The 25,695-nt window shown below is 34.6% G+C and overlaps 1 protein-coding gene across 2 annotated transcripts in view; it reads left to right on the forward strand.

The window, feature by feature from the left end:
- ADGB (androglobin) overlaps nt 1-25,695 on the forward strand; it is a 210,738-nt gene that overhangs the window by 162,543 nt on the left and 22,500 nt on the right. For both annotated transcript variants that reach the window (XM_063667095.1, XM_054493505.2), the window contains exons 28-32: nt 2,684-2,883; nt 7,743-7,851; nt 20,818-20,990; nt 23,414-23,590; nt 24,412-24,514. In XM_063667095.1, the coding sequence (XP_063523165.1) occupies nt 2,684-2,883; nt 7,743-7,851; nt 20,818-20,990; nt 23,414-23,590; nt 24,412-24,514 (762 nt within the window). The remainder of the gene's footprint in view (nt 1-2,683; nt 2,884-7,742; nt 7,852-20,817; nt 20,991-23,413; nt 23,591-24,411; nt 24,515-25,695) is intronic.

Genomic DNA, 25,695 nt, shown 5'->3' on the forward strand with positions numbered 1-25,695 from the left:
GTATTTTATCTAAGAAATCTTTACCTAATCTAGGATCATGAATATTTTCTTTCATATTTTATTCTAAAAGTTTTATAATCTTAGCATGAATGTTCACTTTAATGATGCATCTTGAAATAATATTTATGTATGGTTTAAGGTAGGCAGTCAAAATTATTTTTATTCCCATGTAGATATCCAGTTTTTCTGGCACTGTGTATTGGAAAGATGATATTTTCTCCATTGAATTACCTTGACATTTTAGTCAAAAGTCACTTAACCATGTGTGTATAGGTCTACTTTTGGACTCTGGATCAGTTGATCTAAATAACTACTCTTCCTCCAACACTGCCTTTTCTTCAAAATTGTAGCTTTTAATTGGATTTGGATTGCACTGAACTTGGGAAGCACTAACTTCTTAACAAAACTGAGCTTTCTGGTCCATGAACACAGTACATCCCTCAATTTTATGTTCAATTTCTGTCAGCAACATTTATATTGTGAGTCAGCAGATTGTGCATATACTTTACTATTTTCATATTTAAGTATTTTATTTTTAGTGGTGCTCTACCTAGGACTAAAAAATACATACTCTATGCAATTTGATATCTGTATTCATTCTCCAGGACTGCTACGGCAAACTACATAAAGTGGATGGCTTAATAAAATGAACATTCATTCCCTTACAGTTCTGGAAGGCAGAAGTCTGAAATCAACATATTGTCTAGGTCATACTGCCACTGAAAGCTCTAGGAGAGAATCCTTCCTCCTTTCTTCTAGTTTTTGGTGGATCCTGGTATTCCTTGTCTTGAGACAACTTAACTCTGCCTATCTCTGCCAACATCTTCACATGACCCTCTTATTTGTATGTCTCCATGTTTTACCATTTTTCTGTCTCTTTTAAGGACACCCATCATTGGATTTAGGGCTCATCCTAATCCAGGTTGATGTCTTTTTAGGATCTTTTTCTTAATTAGAACTGCAAACACCCTTATGTCAAATAAGGTCACATTCTAAGTTATTGGGTGGACATATCTTTTTTTGTGGGGGGTCACTATTTCACGTCCCACAATATCGTACCATGAATCACTTATCCTCTTTTGAAGTTTTTTCACTCTGTGGTTCTATTTCAATCATTTCTATTGCTTGTATTCAAGTTTACTAATCTTTTCTTCTGAATTTGACAAAATGTTGTTTAAGTCTATCCAGATATTTTTTATTTCAGGTATAGTCAGATCTGGAATTTCATTTTTATTCTTCATATATTTCATTTTTCTGTGATACTCACCATTTGTTCACTCAGTATGTTCATCTTTTTCCATAAATCCTTAAGCACATTTTAAATAGCTATTTTAAAGTCCTTGTTTGATGAGTCCAACATTTTTATCAGCTTCATATCTATTTCTATTGACTATTTTCTCAAGTTATGGTCACATTTTCTGCTTCTTCGTATATCAAATTGATTGTGTGCTGTATATTGTGCGTGCTACACTGCTAAGAGTCTAGATTATGCTCTTTTAATTGAAAGAGTGTTGAATCTTGTTCTGGCGGGCAGTTAATTTATTGGCAGCTTGATCCTGGTCCTGAGCTTATTAAGTCAGTTCTAGAGTTGCCATGACTCTAGTGTTAGGGTAGCTCTACTCTTAAAGCCTGGTCTTTCTTGGGTCTCAACTGAATGCTCTGTATATTCATTGAATTCCCTTCATTTTGACAAGTCAGAATTTCAATGTCTCTCAACACTGTGGAACTACCAGAATCTTCATTAACCTCACAACCCCCCCAGTAGTTATTGTCTGCCTGGTATTGTTGAGTGCACAAATAAAGTTTAAAATTCAGCTGAAGACTCAAGTGGACACCATGTCTATTTCTGAGCTCCTTTACTGCTCATATACTCCCTTCTGGTATCCTACCTCAAATTTTACTTGTTGCAGGAGCCCCACTCACCCATCTTTGTTTCCTAAACCCAGCAGCACTGCTGTTCACTACTTTGGGCTGTACTTCCCTGTATACAGTTGGGAAGGTGCTTGCAGGCAGAAATCTCTGGAAATCAAGAGGTCACTTTGTATGTTTCCCTTGTCTCAAGGATCACAATCCTGGGCTGTATATTTTCCAGTGGCTAAAAACAGTTGCATTATACATTTTGTCCATTTTTATCATTTTTTGTGGTAGGAGAATAAGCCCAATGTCATGGCTGGAATTAGAATATCCCTGTGTCAGTCACTTATGCTTTTTCAATACATGTTTGATGAATTAATTAATAACATTCAACACATTTCCATTTTTAAACCGATCAGCAGTACTTATATGATCTGTTAATTAGAAAATAATTGAAAATTGAAAATTAAAGAGAAAGTCTTTTATAAGTGTGATAACATACATATGTGGTATTAAACAGAAAATCAGTGCGCGGCATTAGCTTAGGGTCATTCAAGTGGCACAAAATAAATGAGAAATTGTTGAACAGTTGTATATACTTTTAGAAATAAGCGGTTACTCAGAATATACATTGCTCTGTGCATGTCACGTACTATTATAATAGATTTCTTTAAGATCAATAAACCAGTAATACTGTTTTTTATCTCACTAAAACAAAAAGAATGGACCTATTCCTTTGAGTGTTTTATAAAGGAATCTAACTAATTTAGTCAGTGATAACTATGTATATCACATATTTTAACTTTAACTTAGTATTTCTCCTATTCAGCTAGCAAGCACATTCTTTCATTTCATTCTGCATCCAAGAAAGAGCAAGAAGTATATGTTAAGAAGAAAGCTGCTCAGGGAATTCAGAAATCCCCCAAGGGTAGAGCTGTAAGTGCAATACAAGACATTGGTCTACCCCTTTGGGAGGAGGAAACTACCAGTACACCCACTAGAGAAGACAGTTCCAGCACACCACTGCAGGTATATTAAAAACAATTGTTCAATTGGACTGTTCCTAAAACTCTAACATAAAACAATCATTTCCCTAAAAATAGTCAATATACAATGTGCGGTGCTGCCAATGTATAGCCAGAATTGGAGAATAAGAGAGTCTTAAACGGTTTCTCTGTGCCAAGATCTTTAACTACATGGCAAATTTAATATGTACATGAACTCTATAATGTACCTGTAATTATCTAATGTTATAGTTGGGTTATAAGAAGCTATATAATTTTGTGGGTCACATATTAATAAATGTCACATATTAAAGGGCATATATTAATAAATCTTAATTTGTATGTGCTTATAGTTAAAGGGAAAAAGGATAATGCATATATTTATAAAACAGCAGACAAAGGCATGACCTAGCCATTGAAAACCAAAAAGTAAAATAGGTTTAAATTAAATTAAATTAAATTAAAGGAATAGAAAAGAAAATGCCAGAAATAAATATTAATATCACAGAAATTACAATAAATCCAAATAGATCAAATTAATCAACTAAAATGCTAAAATTTTAAAGTTATATAAAAATAAGATCTAACTATTTTAAACAAACTGCTGCAGAAAGTTTCATGATAGAATGATAGAAAAACATACCTGGCAAATATGAACCAAGAGAAAGCTGTGATGATAGTTTTTTGTTTGTTTGTTTTTTGAGATGGAATCTAGCACTGTTGCCCAGGCTGGAGTACAATGGCGTGATCTCGGCTCACTGCAACCTCTGCCTCCTGGGTTCAAGCGATTCTCCTGCCTCAGCCTCCTGAGTAACTGGGATTTCAGGTGTCTGCCACCATGCCTGACTGATTTTTTGTATTTTTAGTAGAGACAGTGTTTCACCGTGTTGGCCAGGCTGGTCTTGAATGCCTGACCTCATGATCTGCCTGCTGTGGCCTCCCAAAGAGCTGGGATTACAGGTGCGAGCCACCGTGCCTGGCCTGATGATAGTTTTAATACATATAGAAACATTATATAAAAATAAAAGGTAGAATAAATCAAGTAGACATGGCCATAACTAATATATAGGCACCGAATTATCTAGACACAATAAATAAAAAGCAATAACTATTAGAACTACAGAGATAAAAAGATAAGTAAATCGTGAATAATTGAAGATTTTTAACCCATGCCTCGTGGAAACTGACAGTTCAAGCTGAAAAACAAAATAAGTAAATAGAATTGTGAGAATTTGAAAAAAAATCTAAATATAAGCTTAATCATTTAGATATCTATATGGAACACTTTACCCAATAAACAGAGAATATACTTTTTTAGCACACATGAGATTTTTAAAAAATATCATGTAATAGACAATAAATGGAAGCCTCAATAAAATCCAAAGTATCCCTATCGTATAGTATGTTACCTGAACATAATGCAATAAAATAGAAACTAATAATTAACAAGGAGTTTTAAATCCTATAAATGATAAAACTAAATAAAATATATTAAATATACTAAATAATTCTTTAGTTTAAAAGAATATTAGAAAATAAATTATGAAATACATAAGATTCAATAACAATCCAAATTTGTAAACAACGTCTAAAATAGCATTTGTTTACTACTACTATTTTTAGTAGTAAAAATACAATGCAGCTTCTAGATTAATTCATTAGGAAGCAGGGATGATTAAAAACAAATGAGCTAAGCTATTGAAATAAAAATTCAAAAAAAGAACAGAAAAGTAACTCAAAGATAAAGGATTTTAATAATGATGAGAGCAGAAATCAATGAAATGTGGAAAAAAAATAAAGATTAATAAAACCCAAGATACTTTTAAAGATTAATAAAATACACATACTTCTAGTAAGACCAATTAAGAAAAAGAGAAAAAGAGAGAGAAGATATAAATTAACCAAATACAGAACAAAAAATTAAGGTGCAGGTGTAACAACAGACAATGGGTTAAACAAATAAGAGTATTAGAAACAGCTCTGTGCTAGCAAATTTAAAACCTACAGGGTGGTAGGGGTGAGGCGGGCGGCGAGCGCAGTGGCTCACCCCTATCATTCCAGCACTTTGGGAGGCTGAGGCTGGTAGATCACTTGAGACTAGGAGTTCGAGACCAGCCTGGCCAACATGGTAGAGAAACCCTTTCTTTATTAAAAATACAAAAAATTAGCCAGGCATGGTGGCAGGTGTCTTTAATCCCAGCTACTTCAGAGGTTGAGGCATGAGAACTGCTTGAACCTGGGAGGCGGAGGTTACAGTGAGCCGAGATTGTACCACTGCATTCCAGGCTGGGTGACAGAGCGAGGCTCTGTCTCGGTAAAATTAAATTAAATTAAATTAAATTAAATTAAATTAAACCTGGGGGTGAGGGGGAAACACGTAACTTCCTGAGGGTGGGGGAGAGGAGAAATCGCAGAGTTGATTCACAAGAAAATAGAAAATCTGAATAAAACAGCAAAGAATAATAAAATTGAAATGATAATTCAAAGTCCTCTAAGTCTTTCCTTTCCAAAAAACCATGGGCCCTTTTGGCTTTATAGGATAGGTCCAATAGACTTTTAAAAAGTAATTTGTTACAGAAAACAAGCAATATAACTTTCCAATCCTTTTTAAGAAATTAATGTAATCCTGATTTCAAAACCAGATAAAGGTAACACAAAAAGGAATAAAATGTATTTATAAACATAGGTGATAAATTGCAAATAACATAATAGATATCCAATTCTAGCAGTATATTAAGCAATCGGACAGAATTCTTCTCAGAAATTCAGAAATCTTTTACCATTAGAAAATCTATCAGTATTAGTCACTACAGTAATAGACTAGATGAGAACAATCGTATTATCCTGAAACATTTGACAAAGTTTAACATCTATTTATGGATTTCTAAATAGTGCTCTTAGCAAACTAGGCATAGGAGAGAACTTCTTCATCATAAATGTTACATGCCAAAAATTTTACACTTAATGGCCAAATCTCATATACAAAACCATTATACTAATGTGGGAAGTGTAAGTGTGTTCCTATTAAAATTGGAATAAGAAAAGAATGCTTGCTATCATTGTTAATATTTAATGATACTGAAATATTATGATAATGGAAAGCCACAATGATACAAAGAACAAAATAATTAAAAGATTATTCTAAATAATCATTGAATTATTCGCAGATAATATAATCATATGCCCAAGAAAAAACAACAGAATAAACAAACTTTAGAACTAAGAGATTTTAGCAAGATTGACAAAGACATTAATAGTAATAACTAATATATTGACTTACTTATTACTTACTATGCACCTGATACTAAGTGCTTCACACATAGATCTTGAATTCTCCCCATCAACTTTTTTCTTTTTCTTTTTTGAGATGGAGTCTCACTCCATTGTCCAGGCAATGGCGTGATCTCAGCTCACTGCAACCTCCAACTACGGGGTTCAAGTGATTCTCTCATCTCAGCCTCTGGAGTAGCTGGGATTATAGGCACATGCCCCCACACCCGGCTAATATTTTTTGTATTTTTAGTAGACAAAGGGATTCTCTACCATGTTGGCCAGGCTGGTCTCGAACCTCTGACCTCAGGTGACCTGCCCGCCTCAGCCTCTTGAAGTAAGTATTCTTATTATCTGTATTTCACAGTCAAGGAACCTGGAGGACAGGAAGCTTAAGTGACTTCCTCAAGGCCAAACAGCTGGTTTGTGCTAAAGCAGGACTTCAACACAGACAGCTCTAGCTCATGAGGTCATGCCCTTAATCACGATGCTGTTCTGCTACTACAACTTAAACAAAAATCAGTAGCATTCCTCTACACCGGCACTATGCATTAGACATCAGAATATGATGCCTTTAGTAATAGCAGCAACAAAATCACAAAACACCCAGGAATTAACCAAAAATATATCAGTTTTCCACATAGAAAAGCTTAACACTTGAATAAAGGCTACAGAAAGGAATCCAATCCACTGATGGACACAGATGACTTCAATAAATAGAGAAGCATTTCATGCTTTTCAGCAAGATGGCATAACAGTATAAAGATATGTTATCCTCAGTCTGCCTTTAAATTCAATGCAATCCCAATCAAAATTCCCACTGTATTTTTCCGAAATTTTCTAAAGATACTTTAAAATTCATTGGAACGAATAACAATTCACAAATAGCTAATGAAACTTGGGGAAAAAAAGAGCGAAGTGTGTCTTAGTATTTCCAAAGACAAACAGATATAGCAGTAAAAATAGTATTAATTAATGCATACATAGGTAAATGGAGCAATAAGAGAAAGTAAGATAGAAACAGATCCATATTTTTATGAAAATTTCATATAGAATAGAGGCAACACCATAAACCAATGAAGAAAAGATGGACTATCGAGTAGGTTGTACTAGGAAAATTACATCTCTATGGAGAGAAATAAAACCAGATCACTAGCTAATGTCATACATAAAGGCGAATTCCAGATATAGTGAACATTTAATTGTAAAATTTTAATCCATAAAAATAATAATAGATAATGTAGAAGACTATTTTTTCTGTGTCATGATCACAAAGAAGAGAAAACCCTAAAGGCCAAAAGCTTTGAAAAAATACTCAAACTCTATAGTAATCTTAAAAATGCAAAATACAATAGCAGTGAGATTTCACTTTATACCCACTGCACTCGCAAAAATTATAAAGTTGGGTAGTGGCAGGTGTTGGTGGGGATGTGAGGCTATCAAACTTTTATAAACTGTAGCAGAGTTTTGGAGAACATCCAGAGTGATTTAACTAAATTATGACTGTCTGATCTGGAAAATTCTGCATTTATCATGTACCTAGCATAATAAATGACATTAGGCACATACCATGTATATTCTTATCATTTTTAAACACTGCATTTTATTTCACAGAATTACAAGTATATTATACAGTGTTCGGTGTTGTATAACAGTTGGCCTCTCACCGAAAGCCAGCTGACATTTGTTCAAGCACTGAAAGACTTAAAGAAAAATACCAAAGGTATGTCACCTTAAATGTTTAAACATGCACTTTATATTTGAATAAGTTGATATTTAAATATTTAATAAATTGATTATTTAGTCATGAAAATATCATTGTGTGATGTTTTATTACACATTATAATTTGTACTCTATATCCTGTGACATTTCCTGTTGTGTTAATTGATTATATGTTTCAATATTTTTACTGCCTGTTTTATAAGGAAAAAAATATGATTAGTTAGATGTAATGTAAGCACATTTTGTCTAGTTAGTAAAAATTACTAATTGATTATACTTTTGAACATTTCAAAAATGTATAAGGAATTTTTATATTTATAAAATCATATTTGCCCATATTTATTGAGAATATATAGCATTAAATACAAGCTTTTAAAATATTTCACAAATTCTTCAATTCCAGAAGAATAATTTTCTAGTGAAAGAGTACTCTGGTTTATTTTTTCAAAATATAAACTACTCTCAGTATTCCTGGCCAGGAAGCTTGTTGCTTTCCAAAAAGAGAATCAAAGGGAAATCTCCAACAGCTTTATATCCCATTGGGCAATCTAATAATTGAATCTGAAAGAATGTGTATTTTCCATTTATGTTCTTTTTCAAATTTAAGCTAGATTGCCTAATCATAAATATATACATGTTATTTTTAAAATAAAATAAACCCATGCAATACAGAAGGGCATAACATAAAATGTAAAAGCCTCCATTTCTTCCTGGGCCCCATTAACCTGAGTTCAAACACTTGATGGTAGCCACCACCAAAGTGGGCTTTGTCATCATTCAGAATGTTTAGTATACATACAATACACTTATGATAAGACACAAACTCTTAGCCCTTTTCATCCTCTAAGAAACAGTAAATTTTATCTATTATTTATATTCCTCTATTAGAATGCAAGCCCCTGAAGAATGAGGAGTTTTGTCCATTTTCGCCTGTTTTGTCCCTTGCATTATCCCTAGTTAGATCCCATATGAACAGTAAACACCCCACAATATTAGCTGAATGAGTAAATGAAAGGATACATGTAAGCTACTCCTATTATTATTACCCTTATTTATTAATTACCAACAACTCTGTTCAGGTGTTTGCTTGCTTCTATTATCTGCCTGGACCTGATCAAGAAAGAGCTTTAAGACGTTTGTGTGTATAGAAGTTAAGAGAAAACTGTTATTGCTAGGCTTACTTTATTAGAAGGTATAGATTCTAGTATGTGTCTTAAAATTCAAAGAAAAGCTATAAAAATATATGACACCAAGAGTTCCCATTTCCACTCAAACGTATTGAGTGTGCTTCCATAGCAACGCATCACACTGCGGAAATTCCAACGGCATCGCACTGTGCGGCCTCCTCTGAGGTTCCTCTCTCATTGGGCAGGAATGTGTTCTTCCTCGGTCTCATCATTGCATCTCTAGCACTAGTGGGAGATGTCAATAAGTGTTTAATGAATGAATGCATGAACATGCCACACCAGTGACCTCAGGTATGTGTAAATCCTAATGGCATCCTGGCCTGCTGTGTGGGCAAGATTCTGAGGCTGTGTTCAGGCTCAAGGAGAAAGTTTTGTGATCTTTTATCAATGTTCCACGTAGACACAGGAAGAGAAAGTGGTAGCACAGGAGCCACAGAGTCACCGCCTCTTTGCTGTTCGTGTGTGTTATGTGGATAACTCCAGAGCAGACGCTGGGGTGTTCAAACATTGTTTTTTGAACAAGTGGCTGTGCTACTGCTCCATAGTGTTATACATAAAAACACTTTCGCACATTCCCTGGATAGTCATGGAATATGGATTTTGCCAAAACATCTGCCCATTCTACTTCAACCTCCCCTCCTAAAGCCAACACCCCTACAACCCAGCACACTGAGAATGTCTGAAATAGCAGACAAGGCTTCGATCTCGTATTTCTTGCCTACTAGAAGAGAACACAATTATTCTGTGAGTAAATGTCATATGGAAGCTGAAAACTCCTTGCAGGCCATGTCTGAAGCTGAATACGCCCGAATACGCCTGTTGATTCCCTTGTTGTGGTTGCACAGGCAGTTGGCTTTGGCAATCACTTCCTTGCAGCTTGTTCCCGGATGCTGTTTCCGGCCCAATTCCCTTCCCTGGGCCTTCAGCTGTGAAGGTTTCCTGGACCCACCTAATGTTGCCTAACCCTGTGTTATGGATTATCTACTGCTGTGACTTTGAGCCCTTTGATTATTTTGCAATTGACCACCCACACCCACCAAGTTCTAATGGAAAATAAATGAAAAAAAAATCAGTTGTTTATGTTTATTTCTCTTTGCATGTTACCATATTCTCTTTCTCTATATGTTTTTCTCGTCAGGTTGCCACTTTTGTTCTCGCTTAAAGTAACCATTACCCTATTCCTACTTTTCCTGTGGTTCAAAGCAAAATCTCTTAGCTCACACTGTGCCCCCGCCCCTGGCCCCCACCAAATTCTCTCTCTTCTCTTTCTCTATCAATTAACAGAAACCTGTTTGAAATAATGGATGGTACAAACCATGTGGTAATTTTGTGTTCCTCTACTGCAAAGAAGTAGATAGAGTATATGCCTAGTACCAGTGGAATTAAATATTTTATGATAAAGATTTAAGTGCAAATAAAATATTCACAATTACAGAAATGAAAGAATAAAGAAACAGCACAGTTTTGTGTGAGCTTGTGTGTACACCAAAGCTATTCTCATTTTGTTCTTCAAGGATATTCTCACTTTGTTCTTCAAGGATAATTTATAGGACTGGTAAATTTTACATTACATTTCTGAGGATTAAGAATTTCAATGGATCAGAGAATGACAGCCAGTTTTGATTTGCTTTGTTTTGTTTTTTGTTTTGGACAGTGTGGGCTTTTTCATGAGTTGCCTGTAACTCTTTATAATTCTGATTTCTATGTTATAATAGTGTGTTACACCTGTCTCAATAAGCTCAAAATAGTCATGCTACTGTTGTTTATAGCAATTATAAATTATAAACCCAGATCCATATGACAGAAAACAAATAATCTCATCATAAATCATAAAAGGAAAAATACAGAACAACCTTGTTGAATTCAATTGAAGATCTTGCTCACAAGGGAAACCTGTTTCTGAATAATGTTTAAACAAGATTCATAAAAATGTGGAATTGCAAGGAGGAGGTATTTGTGAAAAAATTTTAAGCTTTTCAGGGAAAAATAGTATCACGTAGTACAATGCTATTGACTAGAATTGCTTTCTCCCAATTCTCTAAAGTAAACTAAAGTCTAATATGGTGCAAAAGAAAAATATCTCAAAATACTATTAAATTTAGTTAAATATATATATTATATTTATTATATATATATATATCACACAGCTGGTTGCTGGCACAGCTAGGAATTCTAATGGAAATTAAATGCCATCAAGGGCATTTGAATGGGGAAAATAATAATATACAGTAGTACTGGTTTCATATCTTTACTTGTGTCTCTGATAGAGGGCTGTATTATGTTTTTTTCCCTATATTAATATGTAATTATATAATATATCATAAATATAATATACATTATTTATTATTTTATTTATCATATGAAATATATTTGACTAAATTTATTATATATAAAACATATACATACATAATTTAAATATCAGTGTATGTTTTCTGTGATAATTAGAAATTTGGTTTCAGTACTTATATGTTGAGTGTGTTGTGTAAAATTTTGTAAATTTGGGATATTTAGAAAAAAAAGAAATGACACCTTGAAACGTGTGGAGGAAGTGAGGGTAAAATAGTTTGTATTATACAAGAAAGTCTTGAAGGATACCAAGCATGAGAAATAAAGCTTTGCTTTGGAAGTAGAAGTAGCGAGAAGGAGAATGTGTCTCGGGCTATACCCAGGAGCCAGTGCTGGACTCACATCACTCACAGGAGCACTTACTGGGCATCACGTGTGCCTAAAGAGGGACTGATTCCTGCCAGAGAACACAACATGAGGCACAGAGCTATCTGCACGTAGCCCACTATTCAAGGCCATTCCCATTTCCTTCCACATCAGGAATGGTGGGGAGAAAAGATTCAGAAATGTTTCCTCTCACTTTAGGTCATAGACATTCATAATTATTAATATTAAGACTTCATAACGTTAGACATTAGTGACCCTAAATTATCACCTCTCTTCAAAAATACATAAATGGGTAAAAGAAGAAAAGGCACACACAGAGAACCAATTAATTAGTTCTGGGTATTGAAATTATTAGTAATTTTACTTTATCACTTGTATTTTAATACCTAAAAAAAGTTTTAAAGAAAATATATAAATGGGAAGTTTTAAATGAGCACATACAATTTTAATCAGGAAAAAATATGGTACTTTTTAATTTTATAAACAAGAAAGAAACTCTGGAGAGACCTAGAAGTTTAATTATTCTAATTATAATTGTTTGAGTGCTATTATGTCCATCTTACTCAACTTAGTAGTTTTCATTCATTCTTCTCAATTCTCACAAAAACTCTGGGAAGTAGTTATTACCATCCCAGTTTTACAGATGAAGAAATGAGCCTTAGATGCTATGAATAATTTGCCTAAGTTTGCATAGCTAGGAAGGAGCAGAGTGAAGGTTCTAACGTAAGTCTGATTTACTCCAAAGCCCAGAATCTTCCACCATATCATGTAAGCTCTTTAGATACTCTAACAAGTTGTATTGTCATAATAGTACTGGTGGTAGTGGTGATACTGATGGTACTGGTAGTAACTGCTAACATTTATGTCCAAGAAGGGCTTTACATATATTGACCCAATTAACGTTCCCAATAAACTTATGAGGTAGGTGTTATTACTACAGCATTGTCATTTTACAGATGAAGGAACTGGGATACAGACAGTTTAAGAAACTTGCTCTCAGTCACACAGCTAGTGACTGGAACAGCTAAGAATCTAATGGAAACTAAACTCCGTCTAGGGCTTTGAATGGAGAAAAATAATAATATACAGTAGTACTGGTTTCATATCTTTACGGTGTCTCTGAGAGATGTCTTTACCTATATTACTTTAGTGAACACAAAAGTGATATAAAGACATCTGTCAGATATATATGACCCATATTTTGTTTTTCCCTATGTTAATGGGTAACTATTAAGATTCTAGTGGAAAACTAGATAAAAACATTAATATCTGAAATGAACATAGTAGTTTAGTTCATGAAATACAATGATGTAAATATGTAGAATTGGGTAATGGTACAAAATTAATAATATGAATGAACACTCAACAAAATGGTATTATCATTATTATGCATTCCAAAGAAAAAATAAGTCTTCAGAAATAATTACGTTTTCTTTCCTGATATCACATTTGAAAATTTTATATGTGAATGATCAGCTGCTAAAATTAAATTACACTTTGGATTACATAGTATGTTTGTTGCTGAAAAGCAGCAAAGAAATTCAGAATTAAATTGTATTTAAAATGAAGAAGGAAAATTTTCTGTTTGAAAGAATATTTTGTTGGGCAATCTTCTTGAAAGTCAAGCAGCTTTCAAATTCAGAATAATTAAGTCTTTAATGTCATGTTTACAAATATTTAGTCAATTTGATTAAAGCATGTCAGTATGTCAGCCGCTATGTATCAATTATATATACAACTTAAAATCTAGCTGCTCTAATTTGAAGTGTATGATATATTTCACACATCAGTTAGTCCATATATAGAAAAATTACATATATAGAAAAATTCAGTTACTAATTCTTTAATTTATCCACTTAGCTTACTTTGGTTTTTTTTTCAACCTCCTCCTCCTGGGCTGAAGGGATTCTCATGCCTCACCCTCCCAAGTAGCTGGGATGACAGACATGTGCCACCATGCCTGGCCAATTTTTGTATTTTCAGTAGAGATGGGGTTTAACCATTTTGGCGAGGCTGATCTCAAATTCCTGACCTCAAGCAATCCACTCATCTCGGCCTCCCCAAGTTGCTGGGATTACACGGATGAGCCACCGTGCTCGGCCAGCTTACTTTTAAAATATAAAACTTTATATCAAGAAGAAATTGGTTAAGGGTTTTCTGTTGTTGTTTTTTATTAGTACACTGGTGGCCTAAGTTAAATTTGATATTCATCCTGAAGTCAATGTTGCCCCACTTATTTAAACTCAACATTTAATTTATATGAAAAATACGATATATAATTTGTGGAGTTTTTTTTCAAAAATCCATGTCTTTATAACCCATGATAAGAAAGAATAAGGCCTGAAATAATGGCTACGTACAACTTAGGATATTTCTATTATAAATGTTTAGAAAGCTTGGCCTCTGGTTAACATGAGGCAACAGTGCCACCTTTAGTATATTTTAATACCTAAGTTTTGGTAAAAACTGCTTACTGAGATGGTTCATGGTCACTTAAGAAAACAGAAGGCTAGAGAACCTTGAGCAGATAGTACTTAGTGATGTCACCTGCCTTCATGTATAATTACTGGTGTTGTGATTTTAAATTCCTTTTGCCAATATCTTACATTTTTATGTTGCTGGCCTGGATCTTTGAAGTTCTAATCTATTTGCAGAAACAAATATAAACCTGTCATTCTCAAAAATATTTGGTTTCAAGTCTCATTGAATTTTATTAGCAGTATTATAACACTATTCCTTTAACTCTAATTAATATTATACTGTTGTTCTTTATTTGGCACAATGCATGGTATAGCCAATTCAAGGTCTTTGAGGAAACCAAACATTATTAAATACATGTTATATGTATATTATTTATATATATAAAAAGACTTTTCTGTTTATATTTATCAAGTATGACTGTACTTGATAAATGTATACTTTGTTCTAAACAAGTATTCTAGCTTAGAAATATGTAAATTTTCAAATTCCAACCAGATTTTATTTCTGGTATATAAACCTAAGCACTGAATTTTAATCATAAAAACAAAGCTGAATTTTTACAATTTTTATATGTTTTGTTATCCACTGAAGATTTCTGTCTACTGTGTTCTGGATATATGGAGGATACTGTAAGAGGAGACCTAAAGGCATAATGCTAATGGCCTTTTGAGCTCATTTCATCAACAAAATACTCCCTGAGCACTTCCTCTCTTCCACGGGTATATTAATTTATTCCAATGGTCATTTCCTCTAGAGATCTTCTGATTACATAAATAAGCAATGTGAAGTAACATGTTTCATAATTCTTGGATTAGTAGAATGTTTTTTTCTTGAATCTTACAACTATATGTACTCCCAACACATACGTATTTCCTGTAAAGCTTTACATATTAAAGTCAAACAATCTGATAATCAGTATATATTATTAGTTCAACATTATACTAGATGAAATTAGGAATTTAAAATGAGGCATATAATGATGTTTTGGCCTTCAAAGAACTTAAAATTTATGTGAGAAAAGATTACCCTAAATTATGCCATTAAAAATTTTGGAAATTATTTTATTCTGTATATTCAGAATGTAAAGAAGAAGGATGGCACATACCTGCTGTGTGCCTGACATTTTAGTAGGTACTTTGTGTATGTAAACTTGAATATTATATGTGTTAACTTCAGTGGAATCAAATACACCTAAATGTATTAGTCAAACACTAAAAACTATGTGTAGTAAGACAAGAAAGCCCCAGAAATGCTTCATGGGGCAGCTTGACATTCAATTTCAGCTGACATTTGTTAAGCATTTAAAAAACCCAGTGGGTGTATGATACCAGATATGATCCTATTTTAAATGCTCTATATTGATTATTTTAAGCTCTCTGGGCATGGTGCTGGTATCTCCATTACACAGAGAAGGAAACTTAGACTCAAAAGGATGTAATAAACCTACAAAAGTTAACCTATTTAGTGGTTGAGGCAGAATTCACCTCCAGGTCATTTGACTATTAGACCAAAGGATTTTCCCCACAGCAAGACTTCTCAGCAGCTGAGATTGTTGGCAGAAGGGCAAGTTTCCACTCTTATAGAGTGCTCACAGTCCCTTTGCAGTCTGGCAGGGTGGTTTGTCCCCCAATTTGAAAGTAGCTAATAATTGGGCACCAAGTAATTTATAAATACGGGTTATTTACAATTACTATTTTACATTGCTAACAGGGTGACTTACATGAGACTCCAGTTCTGAAAGGGACTAACAGGTTCTTTGAACTTGTATTTGAATACAGATTCAACTCTTATCAGTTGGGAGACTTGAGCAAATTATGTAACTTCTCTGAAAATACCCTGCTGGGATGCTTGAGACTTAAAAGAGAAGGAAACACAGTAAACATTCAATAAATATTATTTTAAATAAATTATTTAAATATTTTCCCCTCACCACTTCCATATTTAATTGTTAGAAAAGGTTAAAAAAGCATAAGGCTCATGTCCTTCATGTTGGGGAAAGGTAATTATACTCTTCTAAAAGTAAACCAGTGGTTCTCAAACTGTGATCCTTGGATCAGCTGCCTCAGCACCATCTGGAAACTTGTGAAAAATGTACATTTTGAGGCCCTATCACAGACCTAGCAAATCAGAAACTTTAGGGTTGGTGCCCAGAAATCTGTTCTATGGTAAGCCCTTCAAGTGATTCTGACACAGGCTAAAGTTTGAGAACCACTCTTGTGAGGGTACCTTCAGCTTCTTTGAATCCTAAGTCATTGGCATTCTTCCCTTCAGCCCATCGCTTTGCAGCACTTTTCTGACAAAAGAGAAAACTATACAGACTTCTTAAAGCAGTGTTTCTCAAAGTACAACCTAGAGGCCACTTGTATCAGAATCACGTGAGATACATTTTTAAACTGTAGATTTCTGTGCCCCTCACCAGACTACAGAGTTGGAATCTCTGAGAGGTGGGCCTCAAGATGTACATTTTACATGTTATCTGTATGATTTCTACACTCACCAGAATTGTGAATTGTTATGTTACAATAAGCACAGCATTAGCAGCGATATTTTGTGACAACAAACACAACATTATTAGTAACAGACTTGTCTGGCAGCACAAAGTGAAAATAACGAGTTATTCTAGCTCAGTTTTTATGAGATTGGCTTATCTAAAGTAGGCCACAAAGGGAGCTCTAAAATTCTGTTAATCCAACACTCTGTTGGCATTGAGGGCTCTAGGACCTGGATTTTCTTAGGACCAGAAGCTGAAGTGGTAGCTGTGGCCAGTGAGGGTGGTTGAAGCCTGGTTACCTCATATTTGGGTTAGGATGAAGGGCTGGTATTGCAACACCTGGAGGCAGGGGAGGCCTGAGGAGACTGAAAAGAAGCAGCACTGAGTTTGCTTTTCTGTGAAAGCAGTGTTTCTGCCTCCCCAAAGTTTATGGCTAACAAAAGATGTGAAAGAATGTAGGAGAAAAGGTGTCCTCTATGGCCTCTCCTACTTTCTATCTTGGGTTTCTGAGAAAAGTTGATTTTAATATGTGGTTTTCTATAAAAATCTTTGTTTTTATTTTTTTTCTTCTTCTCTAAGATGATGTTTCTAAATCTCTAATTTTAAGCCTTGTCCTTCCTCTCATTTAGATAAACTTATTCTCTTTCTGTGAACTTTTTACTCACTTTTAAATCAGTCAATATTCATTTTTCCTACCCATCACAAGCAAGAGCTGAACTGCTTAGAGGGTAATCTCACCTTCCTCCGCAGAGTGCTCTGTAATTTCATACACTTGTGACAAGGTCTCCAGGCTGTATGAATTTTTCCACTGTCCCAGGACCCTATCTCAGAGAAACAGCATGCACAGATCCTCAGAAGGTTTGGATAGAAAATAAATCCTGGAGAATGGCAGTGAAAATGGCAGGATAAGAACTCCAAAAATTAGTAACTCCATAAAAGCAATGAAAAACCTGGCAAAAAATTATGACAGTCAACTTTTTCAGAACTCTGAAACTTATAAAAGTCTGCAGCAACTGAGGATTGTTTGTTCAAGGAAAAAACAGCTGGATTTCTGTAAGAATAGGAAACTTTATGGCATTTTAACTTGCCCCATTCCTCAGCTCAGCAGTAGCTTTGGGAGAAAAAAAAAAAAGCCAATATTCCTGGCACATACTGGCAGATGCCAGAAGATGTAAAATGGAGTTGGATTTATTTCAAGGTCTTATTCCCAAAGACTTAACATTATTTGACTTGTTTGATGATTTCTTGGAAGACTTCACTTACAAAGCTGAATCAAAACTACTGATTGTGCAGAGCTTTCTCCACAAAATGGTAGATAGTCTGAGATTATGCAGTCTGAGGATATAGAAGGAAGAAAAAGGAACAGATCTTCAGAGACCTGTGGGACACCATCACACATACCAGCATATACATAATGGGAACTCCAGAAGGAGAAGAAAAAGAGAAAGTGGCAGAAAGACTATTTGAACCAATAATGGCTGAAAATGTCTAGATTTGATGAGAAACATTAATTGGCACATTCAAGAAGTTAAACAAACTTCAAGTGGGACAAATTCAAAGAGACCCAGAGCTAGACACCTCATAATTAAACTCTCTAAAGAGAAAGGCAAGGAATCTTAAAAGCAGAAAGGGAGAAGTGGATCATCACATACAAGGGATCCTCAATAATATTAACAGCAAATTTTTACATCAACATCTAGGGAGACCAGAAGCCAGTGGGAAGACATATTCAAAGAACTGCAAAGAAAATTATCAGCCAAAAATTTTCTACCCAGAGAAGCTATCATTCAAAAATAAAGGAGAAATTAAGATATCCCAGAAAAACAACAACTGAAAATATTTTTCAATTTATTTTGAAAACAAACTCAAGCAGTTTGTTTTGAAAACAAACCTGCCCTACAAAAGTACTAGAGGAAGGTCTTGCAGCTTAAAAAAAAAAAAAAAAAAAGACACTAGGCAGTAACTTGAATCTACATAAAGAAATAAAATGCACCAGCAAAACTACATAAATATGAAAGTCAATATAAATATATTTTTTTGCTTATCACTCTTTGTATTCTCCTATCTGATTTAAAAGACAACAGCTTAAAGCAATGATCATAAGTCTGTGTTGATGGGCTTTATAGATATACATATGTGTAAAGATGAAATTTGCAATAATAACAACATAAAGGGGGACAGAAATATCTGAACAAAGTTTTTGTATACTATTGAAATTAAATTAGTATTAATTCAAACTAGATGGTTATCAATTAAGATTTTAATTATAATCCCCAAGCAACCACTAAGAAACTAACTCAAAAATCTATACAAACAAACAAAAAACAAGGGAATTAAAATGGTACAGCAGTAAACACTAGTGGAGGAATTGAGAAATAAAAAAAAAACAAGGTGTAGTGTATAAGAAATAATAAAAAGGCAGACATAAATCCTATCTTATTAATAATTTGTTTTAAATGTAAGTTAAGTAAACTCTCAAGTTAAAGGGCAGCGAATGGCTGAATGGCCAACAAACATGTGACCTAATCATATGCTCTCTGTAAACAACATACTTCAGTTTCAAATATACAAATAGTTTGAGAGCAAAAATATGGAAAAAACAACACCATAAAAAGAGTAACCAAAAGAGACCTGAAGTGGCTATACTAATACCAGACAAAAAAGGGTCTAAGATGAAAAATGTTAATAGAGACAAAAAAGGATACTTTAAAATGGTAAAAGGGTACTTCATCAAGCAATTTAGCAAGTATAAACATACATAAACCTAACAACAGAATTCAAAATACGTGAAGCAAGAACTGACAGAATTGAAAGAAGAAATAGACAATTCAACAATAATAGTTGGAAACTTTAATACTCCAATTTTAATAATGAGTAGACAAACTAAACAGAAAATTAGCAAGGAGATAGAAGGCTTGAACAACTCTGTAAACCAATTTGACCTAACAGATACCTGTAGAATACTCCACTTAACAACAGCAGAATACACATTCTTCTCAAGGGCATATGGAACATTCTGCAATATAGACCACATATAAATCAATAAAACAAGTCTAAATATAAAAGTAAAACTGTGGAAATTATACAAATATGTTTTCTGGTCACAATTTCTACTTTCTTTCAAAGTAGAAAGCAATAAGAAATAAATTGGAGGCCGGGCGCAGTGGCTCACGCCTGTAATCCCAGCACTTTGGGAGGCCAAGGCAGGCGGATCACGAGGTCAGGTGATCAAGACCATCCTGGCTAATATGGTGAAACCCCGTCTCTATTAAAAATACAAAAAAAAAAAAAAAAAAAGCCCAGCGTGGTGGCCGGCCGGCGCCTGTAGTCCCAGCTGCTCAGCAGGCTGAGGCAGGAGAATGGCCTGAACCCGGGAGGCCGAGCTTGCAGTGGGCCGAGATTGTGTCACTGCACTCCAGCCTGGGTGACACAGTGAGACTCCGTCTCAAAAAAAAAAAAAAAAAAAAAAATTAGAGAATTTCACAACTTCACAAATATGTGAAAATTAAACATACTCTCTTAACCAATGGATCAGAGAAGAAATCACAAGAGAAATTAAGAAATTCTTAGAAATAAATTTAAAAAAAAAACAGAGGATGCAGTAAAAGTAGTCTTGAGAGAAATATATAGCTACAAATGCTTGTATTACAAAGACGTAAGATCACAAATCAATAACTTATCTTCCATCTTAAAAAACTAGAAAACTAGAAAAAGAAGAGATAACTGTGTCTAAACCAATCAGAAGTAAGGGAATAATAAAGATTAGAGCAGAGGTAAATGAGTTCAATATTGTATTACAAGTACTAGCCAACACAATTACACAATAAATGAAATAAATGGCATCCATATTGGAAATAAATTGTATAGTGGTGATGGTTACACAGCCTTATAAATGTACCAAAGCCCACGGGTTCATCCACATCAATGGTGAGTGTTTGGTATATGAATTATATGTAGATTTTATGAAAATGAGTCAAACAGGCCTTTATAAAAATCTGTGATTAAAAAAATACAAATCTATTAGCTTAACCGTATTTCCCTGAGTTGATTCCCTTGTCCCCTTGTCAATAAAATAATGAAACTATTTTATTGTTACATTATGACTCACCATTTTTTATTTTGATGTCTCTCTAGCTTATGGTGAAAGACATGAGGAGTTAATTACCTTAGGAAGCCCAGACTCCCACACTATTAGTGAGGGACAAAAATCTTCAGTAACTTCCAAAATAACAAGGAAAGGCAAAGAAAAGTCTTCCGAGAAAGAAAAGACAGCCAAAGAAAAACAAGCACCTCGCTTTGAGCCTCAGGTGGGTGTGGAATTTTTTTTTATTTGAGTCACTTAATGATTTTAGGTTCATTGGATTCCTATTTGCCTATCTCATCTGAGGACAAAACTGTGAAACATTCTTTCTCCCTGATTCCAGAAACCATCTAGATACCTTGAGGACGTTCCTTGGACACCTTCCTCAAGCTCCCTTTCCTAGTTCAGTATCAAAAACCATCAATTAAACCTTTAGTATGTAGAACACTATTCATGGCTCTTGGGTTTCTAAGTCATAAATATGACTCAGTACTAACCCTAAAAGAATTCACAGTCTAATAATGGAGGAGACTGAAGGTAAACTGAGAATTATAATGTTGAATGTTGTATGTGCAGTGGTAGAAAGGATAGGTTCTAATACAGCCCCTTCCAGGAGGAAATGGGTTCTGAACCGAGTTAATAAGCAAAGACATGATGAGGCGAAAACTCAATCTGGTTTTTTGAAGCATTAAAGTATGAGAGATGAGGCTGGAGGGGTCAGTAAGTGTCAGCTGGAAAAGGGCCTTAAAGCGTCATTGGAAGGCTGGGACTCTATATACAGTCCAGAGGTTATGAGTCTAAACTCCTTCAGGGCCAGTTAGAAAATTGCAATGATTAGGGGTAAGGAAGAGGATGTGGATCGCAAATGAGGAGCGCAAGCACAGGCCTAAAGATTTTCAAGTTACCTAAAAACAGTGCACTCTAAACAAAATACCTATGAGTACAAAATCTTCCCCATTTATGCCTAGGTTAAGCAAGACTGGAACTTGGGGTATTTAAGAAGCACATTAACATGATCAGATTTACATTTCAGATACCCTCGTGGCTTTTAAGGGTATGGACTTAAAGGAGGAAAGACTGGAGAGGAAGAGAATTCAAGAAAATACTTCAGTAATCTAAGCAAAAAAAAGAGTGTAAAGTGTGTCAGGAACAGGAAAAAAGAAAGGAAGGATGGGACAGATCAAGAACTATCTAGAAAACAAAAGGTGGGGTGCAGTTATTAATCCAAAGTGGGTGTTAAGGAACAAGAAGGAACAAAGTATATCTCTCAGGTTTCCAGCAGGAATAGCTAAGTAGGATGTCAGTACCATTAGGAAAATAGACAATAAAGGAAAATTAGCAAATAAGAAGAGATGATGATTTCTTGTTTCAGACTCCAGGAATGGTTCCTATAGATTTCAGAGATTTCATTTCTTAGCTGAAGTCTACCCTTAGAAGTAAATAAGATTAACCCAATCCATAGATTCCTACAAGAAGACCTTCCTTAGTACCTTCATAGTGCTCCCTTTCCTGATCAAAATTTGATCCCAGAAAAGTCTGTGATAAATTCATGTATTAAGCAATTTAAAAAATAATAAACGCTAATATACCCTGTGTTAAAAGGAGGAAATAAAGTAATTTCCAATTGTGAAAGTCAATTCTCACCAGAATATTAGGGAAATATTGTAGAAAGCAAGGTCATTTGGTAACACTAAAACCAAACTGCAGGTGGAAACTGTATTCAGTGATTATATCAATCCACTCTTCCCAGCTGCATTATTTATCAGGTGATAATTGACATAGCCTCGACCTTATGTAAAGTGCTATGTAACCACATTAGTTTCAATCCTCTCTTCCTACCCAATTGCCACCTATGAGCCTCACCTACGTAAAAATTGTCTCCCAGCCTATGATACATGCAGGTGATCCCATGAGACATTAAAATGTTGTTAATTTTCATGATGAATATGTATCAAGTATATACAGACCTGGAAATTATCAACTATCCTGCTCTCATTTTTGTGAAGAGATGCTATGAGTGAACATAATTACAATTTATAATTTAATGTGTACAGTTTAAAGTAAAATTTGCATACATGAAATGCACAAATCACAGTTATAACATTCAGTGAGTTTTGATCAATGTATTCACCATGTAATTCATGCCCCTATCAAGATATAAATTATAGATTATTTCCATAAACTCAGGAATTATCTCAAACTTCTTTGCATTCAATTTTCTAATTCTCATACATCATCTCCTAGTAACAACTGATCTTTCAGTCACCATAGATTAGTTTTGCCTAAATTGCTCTGGAATTTCATACTAATGACATACAAGACGATGTACCCTTTCATGCTAGACTTCTTTATCAAAGTATAATATCTGTCTGTGGTGTATATCAGTAGTTTATGACTTTTTAATATTAAGCAGAACCCAATTATGACTATATTACAATTTGTTTATCCATTCCTCGATCGATAGACGTATATGTTGGTTTTGTGTGTGTGTCATAAGACTGCAATGAACATTTTTGTACAAGTCTTTTGTGAATATGTTTTCATTTATCTCTAGTAAATACCTAATAGTGAAATTATGTATCATATGGTAAAATCTAGACCCTTTTGAAAGGAGGAAAGCAGGCAACCCAAAGGTTTTTATTTTATCAGATATCCACTGTTCACCCTCAACAAGAAGACCCAAATAAACCCTACTGGATTTTGAGGTTGGTCACTGAACACAATGAATCAGAATTATTTGAAGTGAAAAAGGATACAGAACGGGCAGATGAAATTCGAGCCATGAAACAAGCCTGGGAGACAACTGAGCCAGGAAGAGCAATCAAGGTCACCTGACTTCGAAAAGCTGTCATCTTTTACTTTTCTTCCTTAGGCATACTCTGAAAAAAATAGTCACGCTGGTAAAAACCATATAGCCTGTCCTTTAGTAATGGTATCTGACATTTTATCAGACAGGCATTGAATAACTACATTAGGACCACCTTTGGACACATTGTAAAATGTTACCCTCCTGATTACCCAAAGGACTTGCAGAAACAAAGCACACGGTGGTACCAATTATAGGCCCACATTATGGGTTACCTCATTCTTTCACATAGCCCTGGCTATCTGCACGTCTGCTCTTAACACCCCCAAGTAAGAAAGCATTCAAATGTTTAGTATGTGCTTTACTACACTTTGCGCAGCCTTAGATAGATTAAAAACCATGTGCTGTCCCCTTGTGGAATACACACACCTAGTCTCTAGAGTCTAGAGACCCTAGAGAGTCTCTGACCTCTCTTATTTCCTCTAAGAGTGATTACCATAGTGACACTATTACCGTGTAAGTGCTTCATGTCACAATTTGGGGTTATTGGGCAGATGAAAAAGATTCAGGAACCACTGCATCTAAGATAGTATGCCCAGAAACATATTCTTTTTAGGGCTGCTTCTTCATCTGTTCTCAAAAATAACTGTCAAAATCATGGATGATTCGGAATTTGAGTTTATCTGATAATGAAGAAGAGCTGGTCTGCTTCATTTAGACTGCCGTATTTAATTCACATTTTCCTGTTTCGTTTTCCATTGAATACCATTAATATGTATTACCTGTACTGGTTGTTGCTTTTGAAGAGCTTTTTAAAAAGCTGCTCATGTTTGTTCTTTAGGCTTCTCAGGCTCGTTTGCATTACCTTAGCGGGTTCATTAAGAAAACATCTGATGCTGAGAGTCCACCTATATCTGAAAGCCAAACTAAGCTAAAGGAAGAAGGTGAGTGGATCCTGCCCCAGCTGCCTCGGAGCACAGAGCTGTGACTTGCACTTCTTAAAAAAATAATCAGTGGGTTGTGCTTGGTGAAAAGGAGAAATTTCAGAATCTTATTTCTTGAGGATTATAAAAAGTTGCACGATTTCAGATAATTATATGAATAGTGCTTCAATTTTCAAATCACTTTCACACATTTTCCCATTTAAGTCCTACATCTCCCCCCTCACACACACTGTGCAAGGAGATGTGATTTTCTCCATTTAACAAATGATAAAACCAGAAAGGATGTTGCAACCTAGTTAGGAAGTAGCAGTATAAAACTTGAAGGTAGGTCTACTACTATAAGTCTGGTACATTTCTAATAATAAACAATAACAAAAAGTCATACATCAACCCATTTAAGTATATATTATAATATTATTCCAGTTTATCAATAAGGACACAGGCACCAGAGACCCTCAGTAATATTCTAAGTTCAGAGCCAGAGACAGAATTGGCCTGCAGACAGGCCCTTCATAATGCCAGTGTCTTCTCACAGCTACTTGACCGATTGCATCTATTGCCACACTCGTGTCCATGGAGGCAGAAGGCGTTCACATCCCAAATCATGCTTTTCCATTTTTGTATATTCAGGAATGTAATTCAATAATTGTTATAAAAATAATATCTCTTAACTTTTCATATGAACAGTGTGAATAGCAAATACCATCCTAATTCTATTATCCTGGGATAGGCAAAGCATTTTACATTTATTATCTCACTTTAACCTATAGCAACTATGAGGTATGTATTACTTACTCTACTCGTCTTAGAGATAAAGAGACCAAAGCTCAGAGAGCCACCTTATTCTTCCTAAGTCATCCATCTCAAAAGCGATGAAGTTGGGATTTGAAATATTTCTAACTCAAGTACTCACTCCTCTAATAGAGTCTAATGTAATGCTAGGAAAACAAAGGTGAATAGGATTCAGTTCTCGTCCTTTAGGCTATAGATTTACTATTATTTTTTATATTTTGTTTTAATGTATGTGTATAAAATATTACACTGAATACATTAAAAATGACCAAAAGACTTTATTCCAGACTTACTGAAGTAGGGGAGTAAGATTGAATTCAACTGTAGATACAACAGGAACAAGTGGGGAATTAAAACCAACAGTCCAGGTGAGGGAGTAGATGGTAAAT

Source organism: Pongo pygmaeus, chromosome 5 (genome assembly GCF_028885625.2).
Source record: "Pongo pygmaeus isolate AG05252 chromosome 5, NHGRI_mPonPyg2-v2.0_pri, whole genome shotgun sequence".
Lineage (NCBI taxonomy): Eukaryota > Metazoa > Chordata > Mammalia > Primates > Hominidae > Pongo > Pongo pygmaeus.